Here is an 18687-nt window from a genome sequence, read left to right on the forward strand (position 1 = left end):
CAGTCCTCGAAAGCCTTCCAGAAACCTGCAAGTCTTGTCTGAAAACTTCCACCTAAGCAAATGAAACTTGTTCTTTCCTTTTTCACTGTAAGAATGAGAGCAGTGGCTGAAGAATACAAAACCCGGGTTATGTGGGGAACATTTGTTCATCCTCACATCAGAAAACCAACGTCCTTATCTTCCCAAGGGTTTTCAAGGTGATACCCTTTCACCCTTGTCCCTCTAAGCAAGAACAGAGTACATCCTATGCATTAAGTTTTCATGGAAAAAGGGCTGCATTCTCAGCAACCTTTGGGCAAACATATATCCACCCACCAATTATAAATCTAAGGACTCCTTCTAAATTAGATTGGCTTAAAAAACCTCCGAAATTATTATTTGTTAACTCTTTTTAAAAAAATCCTGATTAGGATGTAGGTTAGGGCTGAAACTGGTCACTCGGGGGAAGGAATTCCACAGATGTGGAATCACAAAGTAGATCTACACATCTCGCCATTTTAAGGGGAAGGTGCTTTAAGTAAGGCTTGTTGAATTGATTTCAGCAGGCAGATGTGCTTCTCTAGAAGCCAGAATTCACTGCGGTGTTGTCTTTGCACACAGGTATCACCTGCAGGCCTTACGGCATCTGTATGTGCTGGCAGCAGAGCCCAGGCTCCTTGTTCCTGTGGATGTGGATACAGATACCCCATGCTATGCACTCCTTGAGGTTACCTACAAGGTAATTGGATTCTTTAGCGCATCTGAAACCTAATGAAAAGAAAGACATTTCATTCTCTGAAATGTATGGAGAGTTAACACAATGTGTCCCTTCTTAAATTGTCAATTGCTCTTCCTCAGATTGTAACATTGAAACAAAAACATGAAATCTAGAGAGAAAACCCAGGCAGAACACAGATTTGTACAAATATGTTTTTACCACATCATAGAAGTGGGAAGGACCCACAAGACCATCAAGTCCAATCTCATGCCAAGATTAATGTTAGGTTAATGAAACTATTTTTTAACTGGGATCATTTCAAGCCTCTTGTGTTTGTCCACTGATTAATCGTGAAGAGTACATGGTGAAGCTAAAGGAAGGATGGGGTGGGGGATTTTGGAGGCCTATTACTTTTCTCCTATCTTGGACAGTTATTACACAGTGTACGGGGAGTAGCTAAAAGATGCTGTTGAAAATGACATACAGTGATCAGTGTACTGCTGGCAGTGAGAATATGCTGTCATTCTCATGTGTTGGGCTTGTAATATTTGAAGCATGTGACTGGCAATGATAGCTCTAATTTAGTGTTATTGCTAATTTGAGCACCATGTCAAGATGTAGTCATTTCTCTAAGTAGCGTTTTGTGTCCGGCATAATAAAAACAGAATGTCTGTTCAGCACTCTAGAAGCACTAAATGACTCAAAGCATCTCACTGGCATTCTCTCCGTCATCCTTATAAACTCTGTAAGGAAGACCAATATTGGTGTCCCTCACATTTGAAGATTGGTGGGGGAGGGGAGTGTTGTGAGGAGACAGGCAGCCCAATCCTGAGCTCCCTTGGCACGCAGCTTCAGTGGCACGCAGCTTCAACCAAAAATGGCTGCCACTGTATCCTGCACACCTCGGGCTACTGCAGGCAGCATCTCGGGAGAAGGGGACTTTCGTCCCCTTCTCCCGGGTAAGGGAAGTAGCCCTGCAATGGGGCTACTCAATTCATCACCAACCAAAAGATTGGGGGTGAGGTGAAAGCGTTCATGTAGGGCGCCAAGCCAGAGCGGAGCTCCACCAGACCTGCCTCTTTCCCCGCTACCTCCCCCCCCGGCACACCTCCCACCCACCCTCTTCCCGCCTCCCGGGCACGCCTCCTCCCCACCCTCTCTCTGCCCTCTGCCTACCTCCCCCCTCCCCAGAATGCCTCCTCCCCGCCTTCCTCCCTGCCCCCACTTTCCTCACTGTGGCCCGGCCACCGTGGCCGGCCTGGCATTAGGCCTTGCAAATGTGCCTTATGGCATGTTTGCGACAGTGTGCGCCAGCAGTAAGCCGATGTGTCAAGCTCAGGATTGGGCTCCCAGACAGCAGCTTTCCTACTCTCTCCCAGAGTGTATGTGGCTGAGGAAGGATTTGCCACATAGTCATCTTGTAGCCTGTCTTTTTGGACAGGGTACCTTAACCATGCTTGATAAGACCAACTAGTATTTATCACATTTGGAACTACGTGACTCATCTTAAACATGTGTATTCCTAAATCAAAGAGCATAAATTAGTCTTTCTATGCTGCTTGGCTTAATGACAAAAGCACTAATGGAATATTCTTCTCACTGTATGTGAATCTGTGCAGTTGGTCTGAATTGGAGCTGAACTTATACATTAAATGAAAGTTTGTGATTGGAACTTGCAACATCTTTTCCTTTTTCAAAAACTGCTGCAGGAGAGGGGTCAAGTCTTTGGCGTGATCTTTGGGGGGTCCATGATGATTCCCCAGCTGGAATCAAGCTCCCAAAGATGCTATTCACTGTGGAAGGGAAAACTTGTAGCTGAAAGTTTTTCCTTCTTCAGCTAATGGGGCATGTGAGAGTGAGAGAGAGAGATTTGGAAAGCGTTCAGGAAAAGGTTCGACTTACTTTCCCTGCAGCATTCGAAATCAGCTTGCCCCCAGCTGCTCTGTGAAAAAGATATCAGGAATTTAAGTACAGAATTCTCATGTCACATCAAGTTTAGCCTCTAGTGTGGTTATAGTGTGCATTCTACAGTGTTTTGACAAAAATTATTCTTATTTCTTGTGTTTCAAAGGGAACCCAGTGGTATGAACAGACAACTGAAGAACTAATGGCACCCACCCTTCTGCCTGAATTTCACTTGTTAAAGCAGGTATGTAACATAGTTCAATTTTTGAGCAATGTTAATCTAGCAAGAAATATTATGTGGGCTGAAAGAGCCCCTCTTTAACGGGTAGCAGAGGACTTTTAAGCCCCTTCTCGGCACTTGAGTTTCAGCTGTCTTGACTCCTTCCTGGCAAGAAGGACCTGATTTAAATAAAGACAATTCAAGTAATAATTTAGACCACTTGGGAAGATGGCTGTCAGAGAATTGACTCCTGTCTTTCAATTCCTTATTTCTCTTATACAGATAAATGTCAAGCTGCATTAGAACTGAGATAGCTGGATAAGGGAGAAAAATATATTTCCAGAACAACAGCTAGAAGTTTTAGCATATTTAATTTAAAGAGTTAAATTATAATGTTAGAAATGTGTATTATGTAAAAGTCTAGGAATTTAATCCTCTTTCCACCCACTGGTGCAAAAATCCCTTCTGTTGCATGCATGGGTTCAGTGTTTCTTCTGGGGCAGCTATGTGATGCAGCTCCACAGAACCCAAATTTGGGGAGAGGTGTTGGAAGAGGCAGCATGGGGAGGTTGTCACTAGAAAAGGTGTCCTGAAAAGTCTCCGTGCCCAAATAGACTACCACCTGCAGTGCTTTGGATCCCATTCAGTATGTATATTTTTCTGACATGTAGCTAACAGCTGAAATGTTTTCTGTTTCCAGATCAGAGTGAAAGGCCCCCGATACTGGGAACTGCTGATTGATCTAAGTAAAGGCATGCACCATTTGAAGTGAGTATTCATGATGGAGTGTCAGCACAGTAAACCAATGCCCGAAAGTTAGAGTGACTCTGGATACTCAAATCTGACCTGCTCTTGCAGTTGTAAAATCTACTTGTCCTTGGGGGTTGTCAGAGTTAAGTGAGAGTGGAACTTCATTTTACATGTTCATATTTTGAACATGTTAACCTTTATTTCACAGTTCTCTTTCATGCATGAGATCCCTATGAAATTCTTCTCTGAAAATAGGACAGTTTGTTTTTTGTTTTCGGCACGCTATTTATTTATTTTAAAAATATTATATACCGTTTTTCCTGAAGGTCAAAGCCACAAGAGATCCTATATGCATCCACGAATATGTATAGATTTATTTTCTTGCTCAATTTATAGCTCAAATTAGTTTTCAAAAAATTAACAGGAATAGCAGTCATAAACGAATAATAATACAATATCTATAGTCACTATACAACAGCTTTAAAAACTCATATAAACAAGAAGTTCCTGCAAAATAAAAACATTTTAAGCTTCTTACTAGAAATTGCAAGTGTAGAGGCTGTGCAGATCTTTCTGGGAAGGGAGTTCCACAGAAATGGGGCCATCATTGAGAAGGCCCTGCCTTTTGAATCTACTAGCTGGATTTCTGTTAGTGGAAGACCAGAGAACAAGTTTTCTGATGCTTATTGTTGGAGCTAGGCAGGCTGATATGGGAGACAAAGGAACCCAATAAAAATTTTATTTTACTTTTCTCAACCACCTGTTAGTGAGAAGATGGGATACAAATTCTGGAAACAAGTAAATGCTTGCTGAAACATCTGTCATCGTGTTATGTGATTCTTGCTTGTACTCCAGATGGCCATGAAAAATAAAATAAAAAGTATTATGTAAAAACTGATTTTCTTTCCTTTTCCAGATCGATCCTCTCAAAAGACGGTGTCCTGTATGTAAAACTGAGAGCTGGGCAGCTTTCCTACAAGGAGGATCCAATGGGTTGGCGAAGTCTGCTAGCACAGACCTTCACTCACCGTAATGCAGATGCCCGTGCATTCAAGGTGGTTATTGTACAACTGTCAAGTTAAAAGAGCTGACCATGCCTGTGGGCTGCCTTCTGATCTTACTAGCACTTGCTAGCAGAAATAATGTTTAACTATGTCTCACATGCATGTTGGCAGAACTTCATAAGCAAACTGTACTTAGGAGCTTGGGTTTTGCATTGAGTTATGAGGTCAGACTTACAACTGAGAAATTAATGTAAGCTGCAGAGTGTCCATTGCCCTGCCATTCCTCCACCTCCCTGCAAGCACCTTGAATTGGTTTATGGAGTGTTGTTGGAATGGTCAAAATGCTAGGTGCCATTAAAAAACAAATTACAGAGTAAACTTCCAGGCCTGGAGCTGCAAAAAATAAAAATAAAAAGTTTGCAAATGGGCAGGCAAAAATTACTAAATGAAAAGCCCAAAGTCATTGTTCAGCTTGTCCCACTTGCAGATCTCAAGGTCTTTCAAGAATTGACTTGAGTTTTTCACGTCTGTGAGTTTCACTGTCAGAATGAAAGAGCTGAGGAATATTAAGCTTAAAACCAAATGGGTACAATCCCAACTCAATTTTGCATGTAGTGTCAGCAACTGGAAATTGGCTTTCTGATACACACAAAGTAACACTGTGTTCATTTGCTGACACTGTGATGTCTCCTTTGGGCAGTGGGTTAAATAAGTGCTGCATAATGGTCAGCTGTTTGCCATAGTCCAAGTTCATAAACATACTGTGAAAATAAACTAAGGACGTTGGATTAGAACTGTGCAGTTTACATTGACCATCACAGCTGTCAATACCAAATAGGTTTTTCACCCCTGAGTTGGGAAGTTTGGGGTTTTCTTTGCACTTATGTCCTGCAGAATGGGAGGTGCTTGGGATCCCAAGTTGCAGGGCTGAATAGCATGACCTCAGGCACAAGATTGATCATGTGGCTATTTCCCATGCCAAGGTAAAGGGCCTGTTTTCAGCCATCCTCTTTCAGATGTGTGTCATGACGTCAGGTGTGTGACATTTTGAGAGGAAGGTCAAAGAATCATGACAATACAAACATTTTCATTTCTGAAGGCTGGGGGAAGGAGAGTTTTACAGAGCAGAATTTGAATGAATATTGGAATCATAGTTGCACATTTTACTGCATACATGCAAAACAACCAAAGCACTGAACTCCTGTTGCAAAATTAAAATGGCCTGTTTCACTTGCTTCAGAAGGGTTCAGAAGGTACAGTTTGCTCAGCTGTGTCAGTATGGAAATAAGTTTCTGAAATGCATATAACTCTTCTTCAGACTTGAACTTTGTGCTAAGGCAGGGGTGTCAAATTCATGTCATACAGAGGGCCGAATAGCATTCATGATGCCTGCTGAGGGCCGGAGTTGATGTCATTACACAGAAAGTGATGTCATTAAATGAGTCAAAACCAGAAATAAACACTCTGTTCTCGTGTGGGAACTCATTAGCTGCTAATGACAGGAGAGAAAATACACAAATCCTGATCATATTTCAAGATATGGGAGAGCCCAATTATCATGCGGGCCACCCTTTCAGCAGTGTCACCTCAGAATTGCTCAACGGCTGAGAACCCGAGGGCCAGATAAAAAGCTGCCGTGGGCTTTATGTTTGACACCCCTGTGCTAAGGGGTGAAGACTTTTTTGGTTGTTCCATTTTTCAAGGAAGTGATAGATTGTAGTGAGAAGCGTTGTATAATTTCTGGTTGCCCATAAAGAACAACAAAAGAGGAAACAATATATTAATTTAAAATTTCATTTTATTTTCAGCCAGAAGCTATTTCTGCTTTCACATCTGATCCAGCACTGCTCTCATTTGCTGACTATTTTTGCAAACCAGCTGTGAATATGGGGCAAGTACGTTGTCAATGTGTATAACTAGCTTAAAAAAGAAATGAGTTCTCTACAAACCAGCTATGGTAGTGATGATGGAATAGATTTTAAAATAGTTTGATTATGGTAGCAGAATGTATGTCGTCACAGCAAGCGGCTCTAGCCTCAGCTGTTTCATATGAAGAAGTAAATTAATTCATGTTAAAAAGAAACATAAAAATACAAGTGTGACATTGCCCATTGTTGAAAGAGTGTGCTTGGGACAAATTGAAATGGAACAAAGTAATGGCAGAGGCTTATGTATTAGCAAAGGAAGAAATGCTGAGATTTTCAATCTCGGTTCCAAGATAGAGAGATTGCTTTTGGTCCGGTACTTAAGCTAATATCAGACTGAGATTCCCTGAATTCTTTGTGGCTGATGAACAGCTTACTTAAGGCTACCAATCACTTAAGAGTCACTTGTAGACTCATTGTGAGGCTGTACATTATTTAAATGCTTTTTGGGGAATTTCCCAGTTTGCCTTGCATTCTGGCTTCCTAGTTCTTGATTATGATCCTATTGCATAATAAAACAAACAAAAAATCAGATCTAAAGATTAGAACACGTTATTCCATAGAGTGCAGACTCTCTCTTTATAGACAGAGATGGAGGGTAATTTTTAAGTGTGCTAAGGGAAGATATTTTATTTTAAAACCTATTTTTGCATATAATTTTTTAAAGATTGGATAAGGAACACCCATTCCAGCTGACAATATTGGCCATTCAAGTGTAACAGATACCAGCAGAGTAAGGAAATATGCAATCAATGCATTGCAAGGTGTACACTTTCTGGATTATTTGTTTTTCAGAAACAGGAAGTGTTTGATCTCTTTTCATCTATCCTATATGAGTGTGTCACTCAGGAGAATCCAGAGATGCTCCCAGCTTACATAGCAATTGATCAGGTAACGTAAATAAATATACCTTTCTGTCACATTTTTTCCCTACTGCTTATGTCCATTTAAAAAAAACAAAAAACCGTAAATTTGTGGTAGAAAAATGTAAAGATGGTGAATTTGAAATTATGCTTTGGAAGCTTGCAGGATTCTAATGATGAGTTTATCTGGTGAGTTTTTTGTAGCAACTGGGAGATATTTCCCTATATTCCTTCTGTGGTTCTGTATTGTTGTTGTATCTTGATTTTATTATTTATTTATTTATTTATAGAATTTATATCCCGCCATTCTTGAGTAAAGGGCACTCAAGGCGACTTACAAAAGAAATCATAAAAAACATTAAAAATATAAATATGTATAAAAAAATTTCAAAAATAAAACACAATAAAACTTGGAACCCAAAATTAAAATTAAAAAAAAAATCCACTCACTCTATTAATGGTGACTGCACTCACACACGCAACTCCCTCGAGATGTCAACACATTACCCTTCGGCAGGGTTGACCTATAAACCACACAACCTCGACCACACACTCCACTCGGCATTCAGTCACTCTCACTTCAGTATTAAATTATTACTACATACAACACCCCCTCTCACTGAACTCTCTCGCCCCCTGTCCCCCTCTCATGGCGCCAGAGGTTTCCACCCTCTCCCCCATTGCTCTCTCATCAAGATAGAGAACACCAGCTTCTCCTTGAGTTCCTTAATTCAAGACCAAAGGTTAACACTTCTGAATCACAACCAAAACTCACTCGCAGGACACCTCCTCAACCACCCACTCACAATCCTGCATTGTCTCACACAAACCCTAATGCTGACACAATGCCTCCTAACCCCTCCCAGATGTCCAATCATTAAACAGCATGGCACTGCATAAAAGGGAAGGGTATAGTGCAGGCGATCAGGGATCCAAAGATGATGAGCCACTCAGCAACAAGAGCCATAACAAAGAGTCATACAGCTTCCTGATCCACGGGCAAAGAGTATTTTAGAGTACAGAATTGTTTGTACAAATAACTGATAAGAATGCAGTCATCTGTGACACTGATCACATAACCTCATCCTGCATGCCCTCCTGTTTAAAGATAGTTAGGGAAGGGTAAGTCCACATATGTGAGGATTTTGCAGAACAATAATTAGCAGTTGGAGAAATGTTTCCTTATTCCTGCTGTATTGTATTCATCTGCTTTCTTTTTCCGTTTCTGGTAGGCTGTGAGAAGATTAGAAAGAAGAGAATTGTCTGAGGCATTTGACTTATGGCAGATAAAGTTGGTTCTAGAATTTTTTAATTCCAGAAGTCACCAGGAGAGAATGAGGAAAAACCCACACCGAGGGCTTTTCATGAACTCTGAGTTCTTACCTGTGATGAAGTGTTCTATTGATAATACCTTGGATCAGTGGTTGCAAGGTAAGAGGAACAGGGATTTAGTGCTAGATAAGTCTGAAACAGTCGACACGACTGAAGTATTAGAAATAATGCTTCTCTGCATAGCAACACAGCTAAGACAGTGGCGTGAACTCCTGCTCTAAAACCATGTACCTGGTTGTCATGAATATGTACAGTTTAGGCCTAGGTTAGCATGTCAAGCCTGAACCAAACTCAGTCAGTAACAGAGAAGTGGCTAGCAGTTCCTAGCTGCAAGAATGTGAGTAAACAAACAAAAAGATTGTTGTCTCTCCTTTGCTGGCCAGAAAAGACAGACAACAAGAATTACAACCCATTGGAATGTTTAACACCTCAGTAGACTGAGGGGTGCCTGATCAAGCGGAATGGAATGCAGCTATGGATCTCCAGTTGGGAGGGGTAAGAACTAGGAGGGCTAGCAACCAGACCCACTCCGAAAAGGTTCTTTCCTCAAAAGTTTGTGATTGGACAGTCTCCAGAGTTTTTGAGTGCAAGATCCTGCAGGCTGAGAGCTCCATTGTCCACCATGGGCATCTGGCCTCACAGGTAACCTGGGGCTAAGAGAGCTACAAGAGTAACTGACCCAGGTGAGAGATAGGTATTAATAGTGATAGCCAGCTAGCTTTATTATTTTATTGCTGATATGTTTCCTAGATGTTTATGCCTCTAGCATTTGCTGCCTTATGTAACCTTATGTACTTAATAAACTAAAATCTCTTTTACCAAGTTGTTTCATTGTCTGTTGGGGACAAAGGTTCAGAATCCTGCCTAGCCATTCAGCAAGCTACCAAGTGCTCATTGAGGTCTAGTAACTTGAGGACTGAAGCTTTAACTGGAAAAAGTGCTCAGTGCCTGCAAGGGATAGAATTAAGCCTGGAGGGTCTCAGTGTCCCTGGCACTGAGACACTGGCACATACAGGGTTGTGGCAGTACTACTAAGCAGAGGGGCCTTGAGGGCTTTAGGGTTCAAGAACCAAGAACTCTGAGCACCCCAAACCCCCCTAAGTTTACGACACTGGTTTGGCACATGTCATAAATCCTCCTTTAATAAGTCTTTGTGGACAAACCAGAACATTTTAAAAGCCACACAACCATTCTGTTCTGTCATGAATTGAAGCCATTAAGAACAAATCTGGCTAAGTAGATTTCTATGATTTCACTTAGTACTGTGTGCTACCTGCATCTCATGCAGCGTAGTATAGATTTCAGTGTGCAGAAGTTGATGGGGAAAAGACAGGCAAAGGCAAAAGTACCCTACCTTTGTACCTTTAAGGGAGGATTACTGATTGGCAATTGGCTTGATTCCTTCCTATCCCTGTATATTTCTCCCCAGGGAGATATAAATACTTTCAGAACGCTACAGCTGAGAGAGTAGTTTCTTGTTTTGAAGAGAATTGAATGACACGGATTTCTTCTACCCATATATTTTTTCATATTTTTATGTTGCCCTTCCTCCAAGGAGCTCAGGATGCTGTACATGGCACCTTTTGTCCTCACCAGCACCCTGTGTAGTAGGTGAGGCTGAGAGATAGTGACTGTCCCAAGGTCACCCAGGAAGCTTAATGGCTGGGCAGGAATTTGAACCTGGATCTTCCAGGTCTATGGCCAACACCAGAATCACTACACCATCTGAGCTTTGACATCTAGTCAAACTGTTATCCAGCAAGTAAAAAAAATGTCCACTAAATCTGAGCCTGATTCTCTTGTGTATTACAGCTGGAGGTGATGTCTGCCTGCACTCTTATTTAAGTGGACAACCTACAGAGGAATCTCAACTAAGTATGTTGGCCTGCTTCCTCATATACCACTCTGTCCCAACTCCAGGGCAGCTGTTAGCAGGAGGTTTGGAAGGTAAAATGAAACATCAAATTTGTTTTAAAAAGGAAATTGACAAAACAGTGCAACATTGTATTGCTGTAATAGTTCAACAATTGGTGCATCTTGCCTTAACCATGCATTTGCTAACCCAGCAGTTGACAGGCTATTGCTCTCTGTAGCAGTACCTAACCCATTGTAAGGAACCAAATGAGTTCATGGCAATGCAGATTAAATGTGCCTCCTGGATAGCCATATGGAGCCTGTTTATTCACAGATTTTATATCCTGGATCTGGCTCATCATGGGTTGCCTGGCCCTCGTTAAGCTAGATTTGGCTTCACCTGAACCCTCTGAAGGGGACTGAGGCTCTGTTCCGGTCACCTCCAGAGGTCTTTCTGAAACCTGCAGTGGCTGTGTGCATCTGCCTGTGGCCTCTGGGTTTCCAAATGGCCAAAAAAAGTTTGATTTCTGGAGACCTTATCTGTGGTTTTTGGTTTTTTTCCAGGGGTCCAAGAACGAATCCCTTGCAGATACCGAGGCCTCATCTCTGTGTGTGTGTGTGTGTGTGTGTGTGTGTGTGTGTGTAAAATGATAATAGGTACCAAAAGGAATGACAAAACTGTTTTACATTGAACAAGAGCCATATTCTGCTTCCATGGTCTTTTGATATGCACACTCTGCTTGAAGATGCAATCAATTTTCTCATTTTTATTTTTCTAGGTAGCGCAAGCTTTTCTGAACTGCTGTTGAAATTCAAGCCACTGAAAATGCCAGTCCGTGCACTGCTAAGACTTGCACCACTACTGCTGGGAAATCCACAGTCAATGGTTTTGTGAGACATGAACATGAATTTGACTCATCTGAGTGACCAAATGACAGTACCAACATAGTATTTAACGCTGAATGAAAAACATGTTGATAAATTTGGCTGCACTTTCTAAGTTTACAGACCACATTCAATACCTATTTTCATTCCCTTTTTGTTTTGAGAGTGATAAAGAGAGGTTTATATATTGTTGGACAGTTGAGGTGTCCATGCAGATTAATACGTTTACTTTTTGTAAATAAAGCTTGTTTGCAAAAAAACAAAGTCCTTGATGATGAATAAGGAAAATAAACCACCTGGAATGTATTTGTCAGCCCCATTCAGTGCAGTGTTCTTGGGGCAGAGGCACTTGATTAAAAACCATTTCTAATCATTAGAGATAGTTGTTCAAAATCTACAAAAGCAACCAAAGCCAAGCTGAGCTTCTTCTTGGAAGACTTTTTGCATGTAAATTTTCACACATGGCTCAATGCAAGTAAAAAATATAGCAAAGGCTTGGGATGCTGTGCCACTGACCTTGCCTTAGATAATCCTTTAGTATAAGAGAACAGCAAGGGAAATCATTGGGAAGAGGGTCAACTCTTTCCATCAGGCCTGCATTGCATGCTTGGCTTAATGGTAAATCACAGGTTCTCATTGACACTTTTTAGAGTGGGGCCAAGTGTTTTGAGAAACACAAGATGGCACTAAAAATTGTAACCCTATGGTCAGCCCTCCTTCCCTGCAATATCTAGTACAATGTATCCTGTGTCTTGAGGAGATGAGAACATATTTTCTTTGTCCCACGTAGTGACAACTGGGGGCAGGAAAAAGCACAGCATGATGAATGGCATTGGGTCATGGGGTGAGTTGCATTCCACGTCAGGAAAGTGACCCCTTGACATGGGGTATTCAGCATTGTAGCTCAGTTTTTCTTACCATGTTCAGCTCTGTGTTGCAGAGCATTATAGGCCCTGCTTGTTAGTGTTGTGGGGAAAGGCAGCCTGGTTTCATTACTGTCCCATACCAAGTTGCTGCGGTCCTCTGCATCATGAATGCAAAAGGCTCAAAATGGTGGCAAGTGTTGCAAAAAATCCACACTGTAAGAAGAAACAATAAATTGTATGGACATGTTCTGCTTGGGGAGGGTGAATTTAGTGCTCTGATGAGGAGGAGAACTCAATAAGAGAAAAGCCCATCTCAACTAGGTCCCTCTAGGGAGAAGGGCGGGGTATAAATAAAATTTATTATTATTATTATTATTATTATTATTATTATTATTATTAACTGGGCATTTTTAACCAGAATCCTGTAGCAACAAGGTTTTATGTTATCAAATAGTGCAAGCACACTTATCCTTGTGCACTTGCTTTCTTTTTCAATTGTTCCCGCTCCCTCCTTTGAATGGTGTTAATGCTTACAATACATAGATACAGAGGGTAGGACCTTTGCATAATCCTATCTGAGCAGAAACTCTGTGGTGGTGGTGGTTGTATCTCTTTTAAGGCCAAGGGCTCAGTGGATTTATAAAGCTGCCTTATACTGAGTCAGCCCTTTGGTGCATCTAGCCCAATATATTCTGACTGGCAGAGGTTCTGCAACATCTCAGGAGGAAGTGCTAGTGTTGCTGCTACCTGACATCCTTTAACTGGAGATTTGGGAACCTCATGCATAGAACGCCATGGATGCAGTATATGCCCACAGTTTCTGGTATAAAATGCCCGCATCTTATCCATTAGGTACTAGCACTCATTAGTTTTGTGTGAGTTCAGAAAAGTTTTACTCCTTTAAGTGGTGACTCCTGCAGGATGCATGAAATCCACTCCTTGTGAAATGGACTAATAGGGTCAAAACTAAGGCCAGTGGTGGTTGCATTTGTGCCTTCCCTTTTTTATCAGTCAGTAATCTCTACCCAGCACAGCTTTTTTTCCTCATTACTTTGAACTGGTGAGAGTCGGCATCTCCCCCAAACCACAGTATAACGTCTATGGCAGATTGCTACCATAAGGCAGTGCCTACAAAACTATCTGAAGACCTACAGTATCATGTCATGAAGTGACCTGCTGGGTAGTGTGAAGCATTGTGAAAATAATAACAACAACAGTATTTATATACTGCTTTTCAACAAAAAGTTCACAAAGAGGTTTACAGAAAAAATCAAATGATGCGCAACGCTCTAATTCAGTGTAGGGACAACAGTGTGCAGCAGAAGCTTCTACTGATTAGTAAATGACAGGCCTTCCTCCTCTGTTGCCCAAACATGTTCCACAGCTCTGCAAGTCCCTAGAGAATCATCCTGAATGAGTAGCCCAGCACCACAGAATATGCCCTGAAAGGTATATTGAATAAACATCCTGTATCTGATTAACCAACAGTTTACTAGTTGGTTTTTACAGGGCTTCTTTAAGCTCTGTGCCAGATTCTGAGGAGGGTCTAATCTCAAGAAAGACTTGTTTTGACTCCTTTCACTGCAGTTGTTTTGTCCCATGCTGTCAACTGCTTCACAAAGCAAAAAGTTGTGTAGGCTGTGGAAATCCTGTGATTAAAAAATATATATATATACTTCTTCATTTGATTCTATAAATCAATTCAAGTCACCAGCCTTCCAAGCAACGTACGTAAATACAGTCAGTTCTTGTTATCCATTAGGGGTAGGTTTCTGGAAAACCTAGTGGATACCAAATTAGCAGATATGAAGCCTATTGTGCCTATGGGGAAAATGGGGATAGATTCCAGGGGACCCTCTTTACCATGTACTCTATGAACTTTATGAACCTGAGCCTTAACTTCAAGTCTATGGGGCTAAATGATAGCGAGGCCTCATCAGTATCTCCAACATGTGATGCTTCCTTCTCTGTGCTGGATATCCCTTGATGGTTGTGGCAATGATGATTTCTCCATGCTGGCAATCCCTTGAATCATTAAAGGTTGCTTACCCAACAACAATGCAACAGAGTTCAGCAATGGGTAGGGGGTTGCTTCACCCATCCTCCTCCTCCACCACCTTTCTCACCTAACCCCTTCCCTGGGCTTACCCCAGCCCCTGAGAAGCTCATAGGTAGCCTTCCAGAGACCTCTCATCATCACCAGGATTGTAAGGGTTCAGTTGGAGTCCCCGAGATAGCACCTAAGATGGTGAGGCAAGTCTGGAAGCTGACACAAATTTGTCCAATGATTCTCCTTGGGCCAATACCAATGCCAATTTGATGCAGAAAATTTATCCAATCCAGACAGTGGATAATGAGAACAAAGTCACAGATAATGACAGTAGGTAGCAATTTTGCCCTTAGCAGATAGCAAATTCACATATAAAGAGAACTAACTATACCAATTCACAATATAAGCTGCTCAAAACAATAAAGGGAACACTTAAACAACACATCCGAGATCTGAATGAACGAAATATTCCTATTAAATGCTTTGTTCCTGACATAGTTGAATGTGCTGACAACAAAATCACACAACAATCATCAATGGAAATCACATTTATTAACCCATGGAGGTCTGGGTTTGGTGTCATACTCAAAATTGAAGTGGAAAAACACACTACAGGCTGATCCAACTGCGATGTAATGTCCATACAGCAAGTCAAAATGAGGCTCAGTAGTGTGTGTGGCCTCCACTTGCCTGTATGACCTCCCTACAATGCCTGGGCATGCTCCTGATGAGGTGGCGGATAGTCTCCTGAGGGATCGCCTCCCAGACCTGGACTAAAGCATCCGCCAACTCCCGGACAGTCTGTGGTGCAATGTGGCGCTGGTGGATGGAGCGAGACATGATGTGCTCAATTGGATTCAGGTCTGGGGAATGGGCGGGCCAGTCCATAGCATCAATGCCTTCATCTTGCAGGAACTGCTGACACACTCCAGCCACATGAGGTCTAGCATTGTCTTGCATTAGGATGAACCCAGGGCCAACTGCGCAAGCATATGGTCTCACAAGGGGTCTGAGGATCTCATCTCGGTACCTAATGGCAGTCAGGCTACCTCTGGCGAGCACATGGAGGGCTGTGCGGCCCCCCCAAAGAAATGCCACCCTACACCATTACTGACCCACTGCCAAACTGGTCATGCTGGAGGATGTTGCAGGCAGCAGAACATTCTCCCTGGCGTCTCCAGACTCTGTCACATGCTCACTGTGAACCTGCTTTCATCTGTGAAGAGCACAGGGCACCAGTGGCGAGGTTGCCAATCTTGGTGTTCTCTGGCACATGCCAAACGTCCTGCATAGTGTCGGGCTGTCAGCACAACCCCCACCTGTGGACGTCGGGCCCTCATACCACCCTCATGGAGTCTGTTTCTGACCATTTGAGCAGACACATGCACATTTGTGGCCTGCTGGAGGTCATTTTGCAGGACTCTGGCAGTGCTCCTCCTGTTCCTCCTGGCCCGAAGGCAGAGGTAGCGGTCTTGATGCTGGGTTGTTGCCCTCCTACGGCCTCCTCCACATCTCCTGGTGTACTGGCCTCTCTCCTGGTAGCGCCTCCATGCTCTGGACACCACACTGACAGACACAGCAAACCTTCTTGCCACAGCTCGCATTGATGTGCCATCCTGGATGAGCTGCACTACCTGAGCCACTTGTGTGGGTTGCAGACTCCGCCTCATGCTACCACTAGAGTGACAGCACCGCCAGCAATCAAAGGTCACCCAAACATCAGCCAGAAAGCATAGGGACTGCTAAGTGGTCTGTGGTCACCACCTACAGAACCACTCCTTTATTGGGGGTGTCTTGTTACTTGCCTATGATTTCCACCTGTTGTCTACTCCATTTGTGCAACAGCATGTGAACTTGATTGTCAATCGGTGTGGCTTCCTAGGTGGACAGTTTGATTTCACAGAAGTGTGATTGACTTGGAGTGACATTGTGTTGTTTGAGTGTTCCCTTTATTGTTTTGAGCAGTGTATAATCTCAAATGAAAAATAAAAAGTAAAAACGCTACAAGCAACCTAGATGTGCTCCAAAATGCAAGCAAGAAGTACAATGAACAATTTCCGGGAGACTTCCAAAATTTCAGAATTGCTTTGAAAAGGGCCTGCAGCTTTCCCTTGTGGTTTGCTCCACTCTGAATGATCCTAGATAACTTTATGAATATGGAGAACTTCATCAGGTAAGGGGGTTCAAGAAGAGCAGCTCTCTCAGGGTTATATTGATTAAATGACCCATCATTACAGAGACAGGGAGACAGAAGTTCCCCCTTCACACATCTGAAAGCGTTTTGTAGCGTGGGAGGGAAGATAGGCTGTGGCAGCCAAGAGTGACAGTTGAAAGGCTAGACACAAGTGCAACAGAATTAAGAGGTGGAAAAATCCCCCCTTTCATACACTTTAAGACACATATACACATACAGAATATACCTCCAGTGCTCACACTATTTCACTGTGAAATATATGCAATCCTATACTTTCCTGGAGTAAGCTCCACTGAACACAAAGGGACTTTCTTCCTCAGAAGATACACATAGGATTATGCTCTTAGAAATCTTTACCTTTCTAGTAGCAGCCAGAACTACATCTATTCTTGCAGAATATAAGTTGCATTGCATTTATTAATATATAGAAATAGTTAGAGATAAAATGCAGGGGAAAGGTACAGTGGTGACACTGGGGAAAATGGGCACAAACTATATTGATCGCTGATGACATAACATGTCATCATATAAACATATAATTGATTATTATACTGTATTCCCAACCATCTAGGCAGGCGCTCATTCTCACAGTCCCTTTATTGCAGCAATATTGCACCAGTTAAAGACTTGGCTACCAAAGATATATCATTTATCTAAATAGATGTCCAAATAATATGGCTTTTAGCCAGAGGCCGCAGTGATCAAATGCATTCACTGAACTACCAAAGCTGTGTGTTCAAAATTTGAAGGGGTGCAAAACCTTAAGAAAATATCCAAGATTGCATGCAAATCTGATTTAAAATAAAACCAAAAGGTGGAGAACGGGTTTCTCCCGCTTCAGTTTCATGCTGAGAGGAGCAGATGGAAATACACACAGCTGGCTGTTCAATCCGTGCCTGGTATTTTGCAGGGCAGCAAGAACATAAGAAGAGCCCCACTGGATCAGGTCAAAAGCCCATCTAGCCCAGCTTCCTGTATCTCACAGTGGGGTGCACACAAGACAACAAGAGACCTGCCTCCTGGTGCCCACCCTTGCATCTGGCATTCTGAGGTAGCCTACTTCTAAAATCAGGAGCTTGCACATGCCCATCATGACCTGTAACCTGTGACTGACTTTTCCTTCAGAAATATGTCCAATCTCCTTTTAATGGCATCCAGGCCAGACGCCATCACCACATCCTGTGGCAAGGAGTTCCACAGACCAAACACACACTGAGTAAAGAAATATTTTCTTTTGTCTGCCCTAAGTCTCCCAACGCCCAATTTTAGTGGATGTCCCCTGGTTCTGGCTTGTAACCTGTGATGCACTTTTCCTCCAGAAATTTGCCCAGTAAAGCATATTCATTCAGTCATTCAGGTCCAAGTGGGCAACAGCAACGTTGGAGGCACCTGAGACCGAGCAGGCTGCAGGGCGGAGGCACTTGGACTGGAGGAAGTGCGCTGAGCGAGGCGTCCTGAGCGCACAGCCTGCTGCATGAAGATCGCGGAGGGAGAGAAGCTTCCGCTTCCCCTTCTTCTTTTAAAGCTGCCACCAAATTTGAAATCAGCCGGTGACGTGACCCGGACCAATGATCAGGGCAGAGAACGCTGGAGTTTCATTTCTGGCGCCCGTTACAAATGCTCTCTTGGCACTTCCCTCTCGCTGCGCACACGTGGAGGTGGCAGAGAAGTTCTGCAGAGGACCTGCTGCTCCGCCCGCGCGGGGGGCTGACAGCTGCCCATCCGGGATGAGCCAGGCTTCGCCCGCGAGCTGCACTTCCCCGCTCCCCAGGCAAGTTGCAAAGGACTCGTTGGACCGCTCGCCGGGATGGACCTCGCTCTCGCTGCAGTGATGCTCTCCCACGAGGTACGCCCAGTAAGTTAAAGTACTCCGCAGCCAATGTGTGTGAACAGGGACCTACTCGCAGGCAAACTGCCCTGTGTTTCGTTTCCACATACCGGATCTCAAGTCAGGGACCATCTGATCTGGAAAGCCTTTCCCCCAAATGCCATTGTGCAGGGGTTTCCTGTAGTCGTGAGGGGTGAAATGCACTCTGCACCCGCTCCAAATCCAACTCCATCATGGTGAATCATATGGCTCACCGTACTTCAAACACCACCAAATAAAAGACACTCAATTTTGCAAGAACTGAACAGACAACT

The 18687-nt window shown here is 43.0% G+C and overlaps 1 protein-coding gene across 2 annotated transcripts in view; it reads left to right on the top strand.

Annotated features, from left to right (window-relative positions):
- ANAPC1 (anaphase promoting complex subunit 1) overlaps positions 1–11741 on the top strand; it is a 71248-nt gene extending 59507 nt beyond the window's left edge. For both annotated transcript variants that reach the window (XM_066625060.1, XM_066625050.1), the window contains 9 exons: positions 601–718; positions 2769–2846; positions 3523–3590; positions 4489–4627; positions 6385–6471; positions 7297–7392; positions 8597–8795; positions 10509–10643; positions 11330–11741. In XM_066625060.1, coding sequence (XP_066481157.1) covers positions 601–718; positions 2769–2846; positions 3523–3590; positions 4489–4627; positions 6385–6471; positions 7297–7392; positions 8597–8795; positions 10509–10643; positions 11330–11445 — 1036 coding nt within the window. In that variant the 3' untranslated portion in view covers positions 11446–11741. The remainder of the gene's footprint in view (positions 1–600; positions 719–2768; positions 2847–3522; positions 3591–4488; positions 4628–6384; positions 6472–7296; positions 7393–8596; positions 8796–10508; positions 10644–11329) is intronic.
- The last annotated feature ends 6946 nt before the right edge of the window (positions 11742–18687 follow it).

The sequence above is a fragment of the Tiliqua scincoides genome, chromosome 1, assembly GCF_035046505.1.
Source record: "Tiliqua scincoides isolate rTilSci1 chromosome 1, rTilSci1.hap2, whole genome shotgun sequence".
In the NCBI taxonomy this organism is placed as follows: Eukaryota; Metazoa; Chordata; class Lepidosauria; order Squamata; family Scincidae; genus Tiliqua; species Tiliqua scincoides.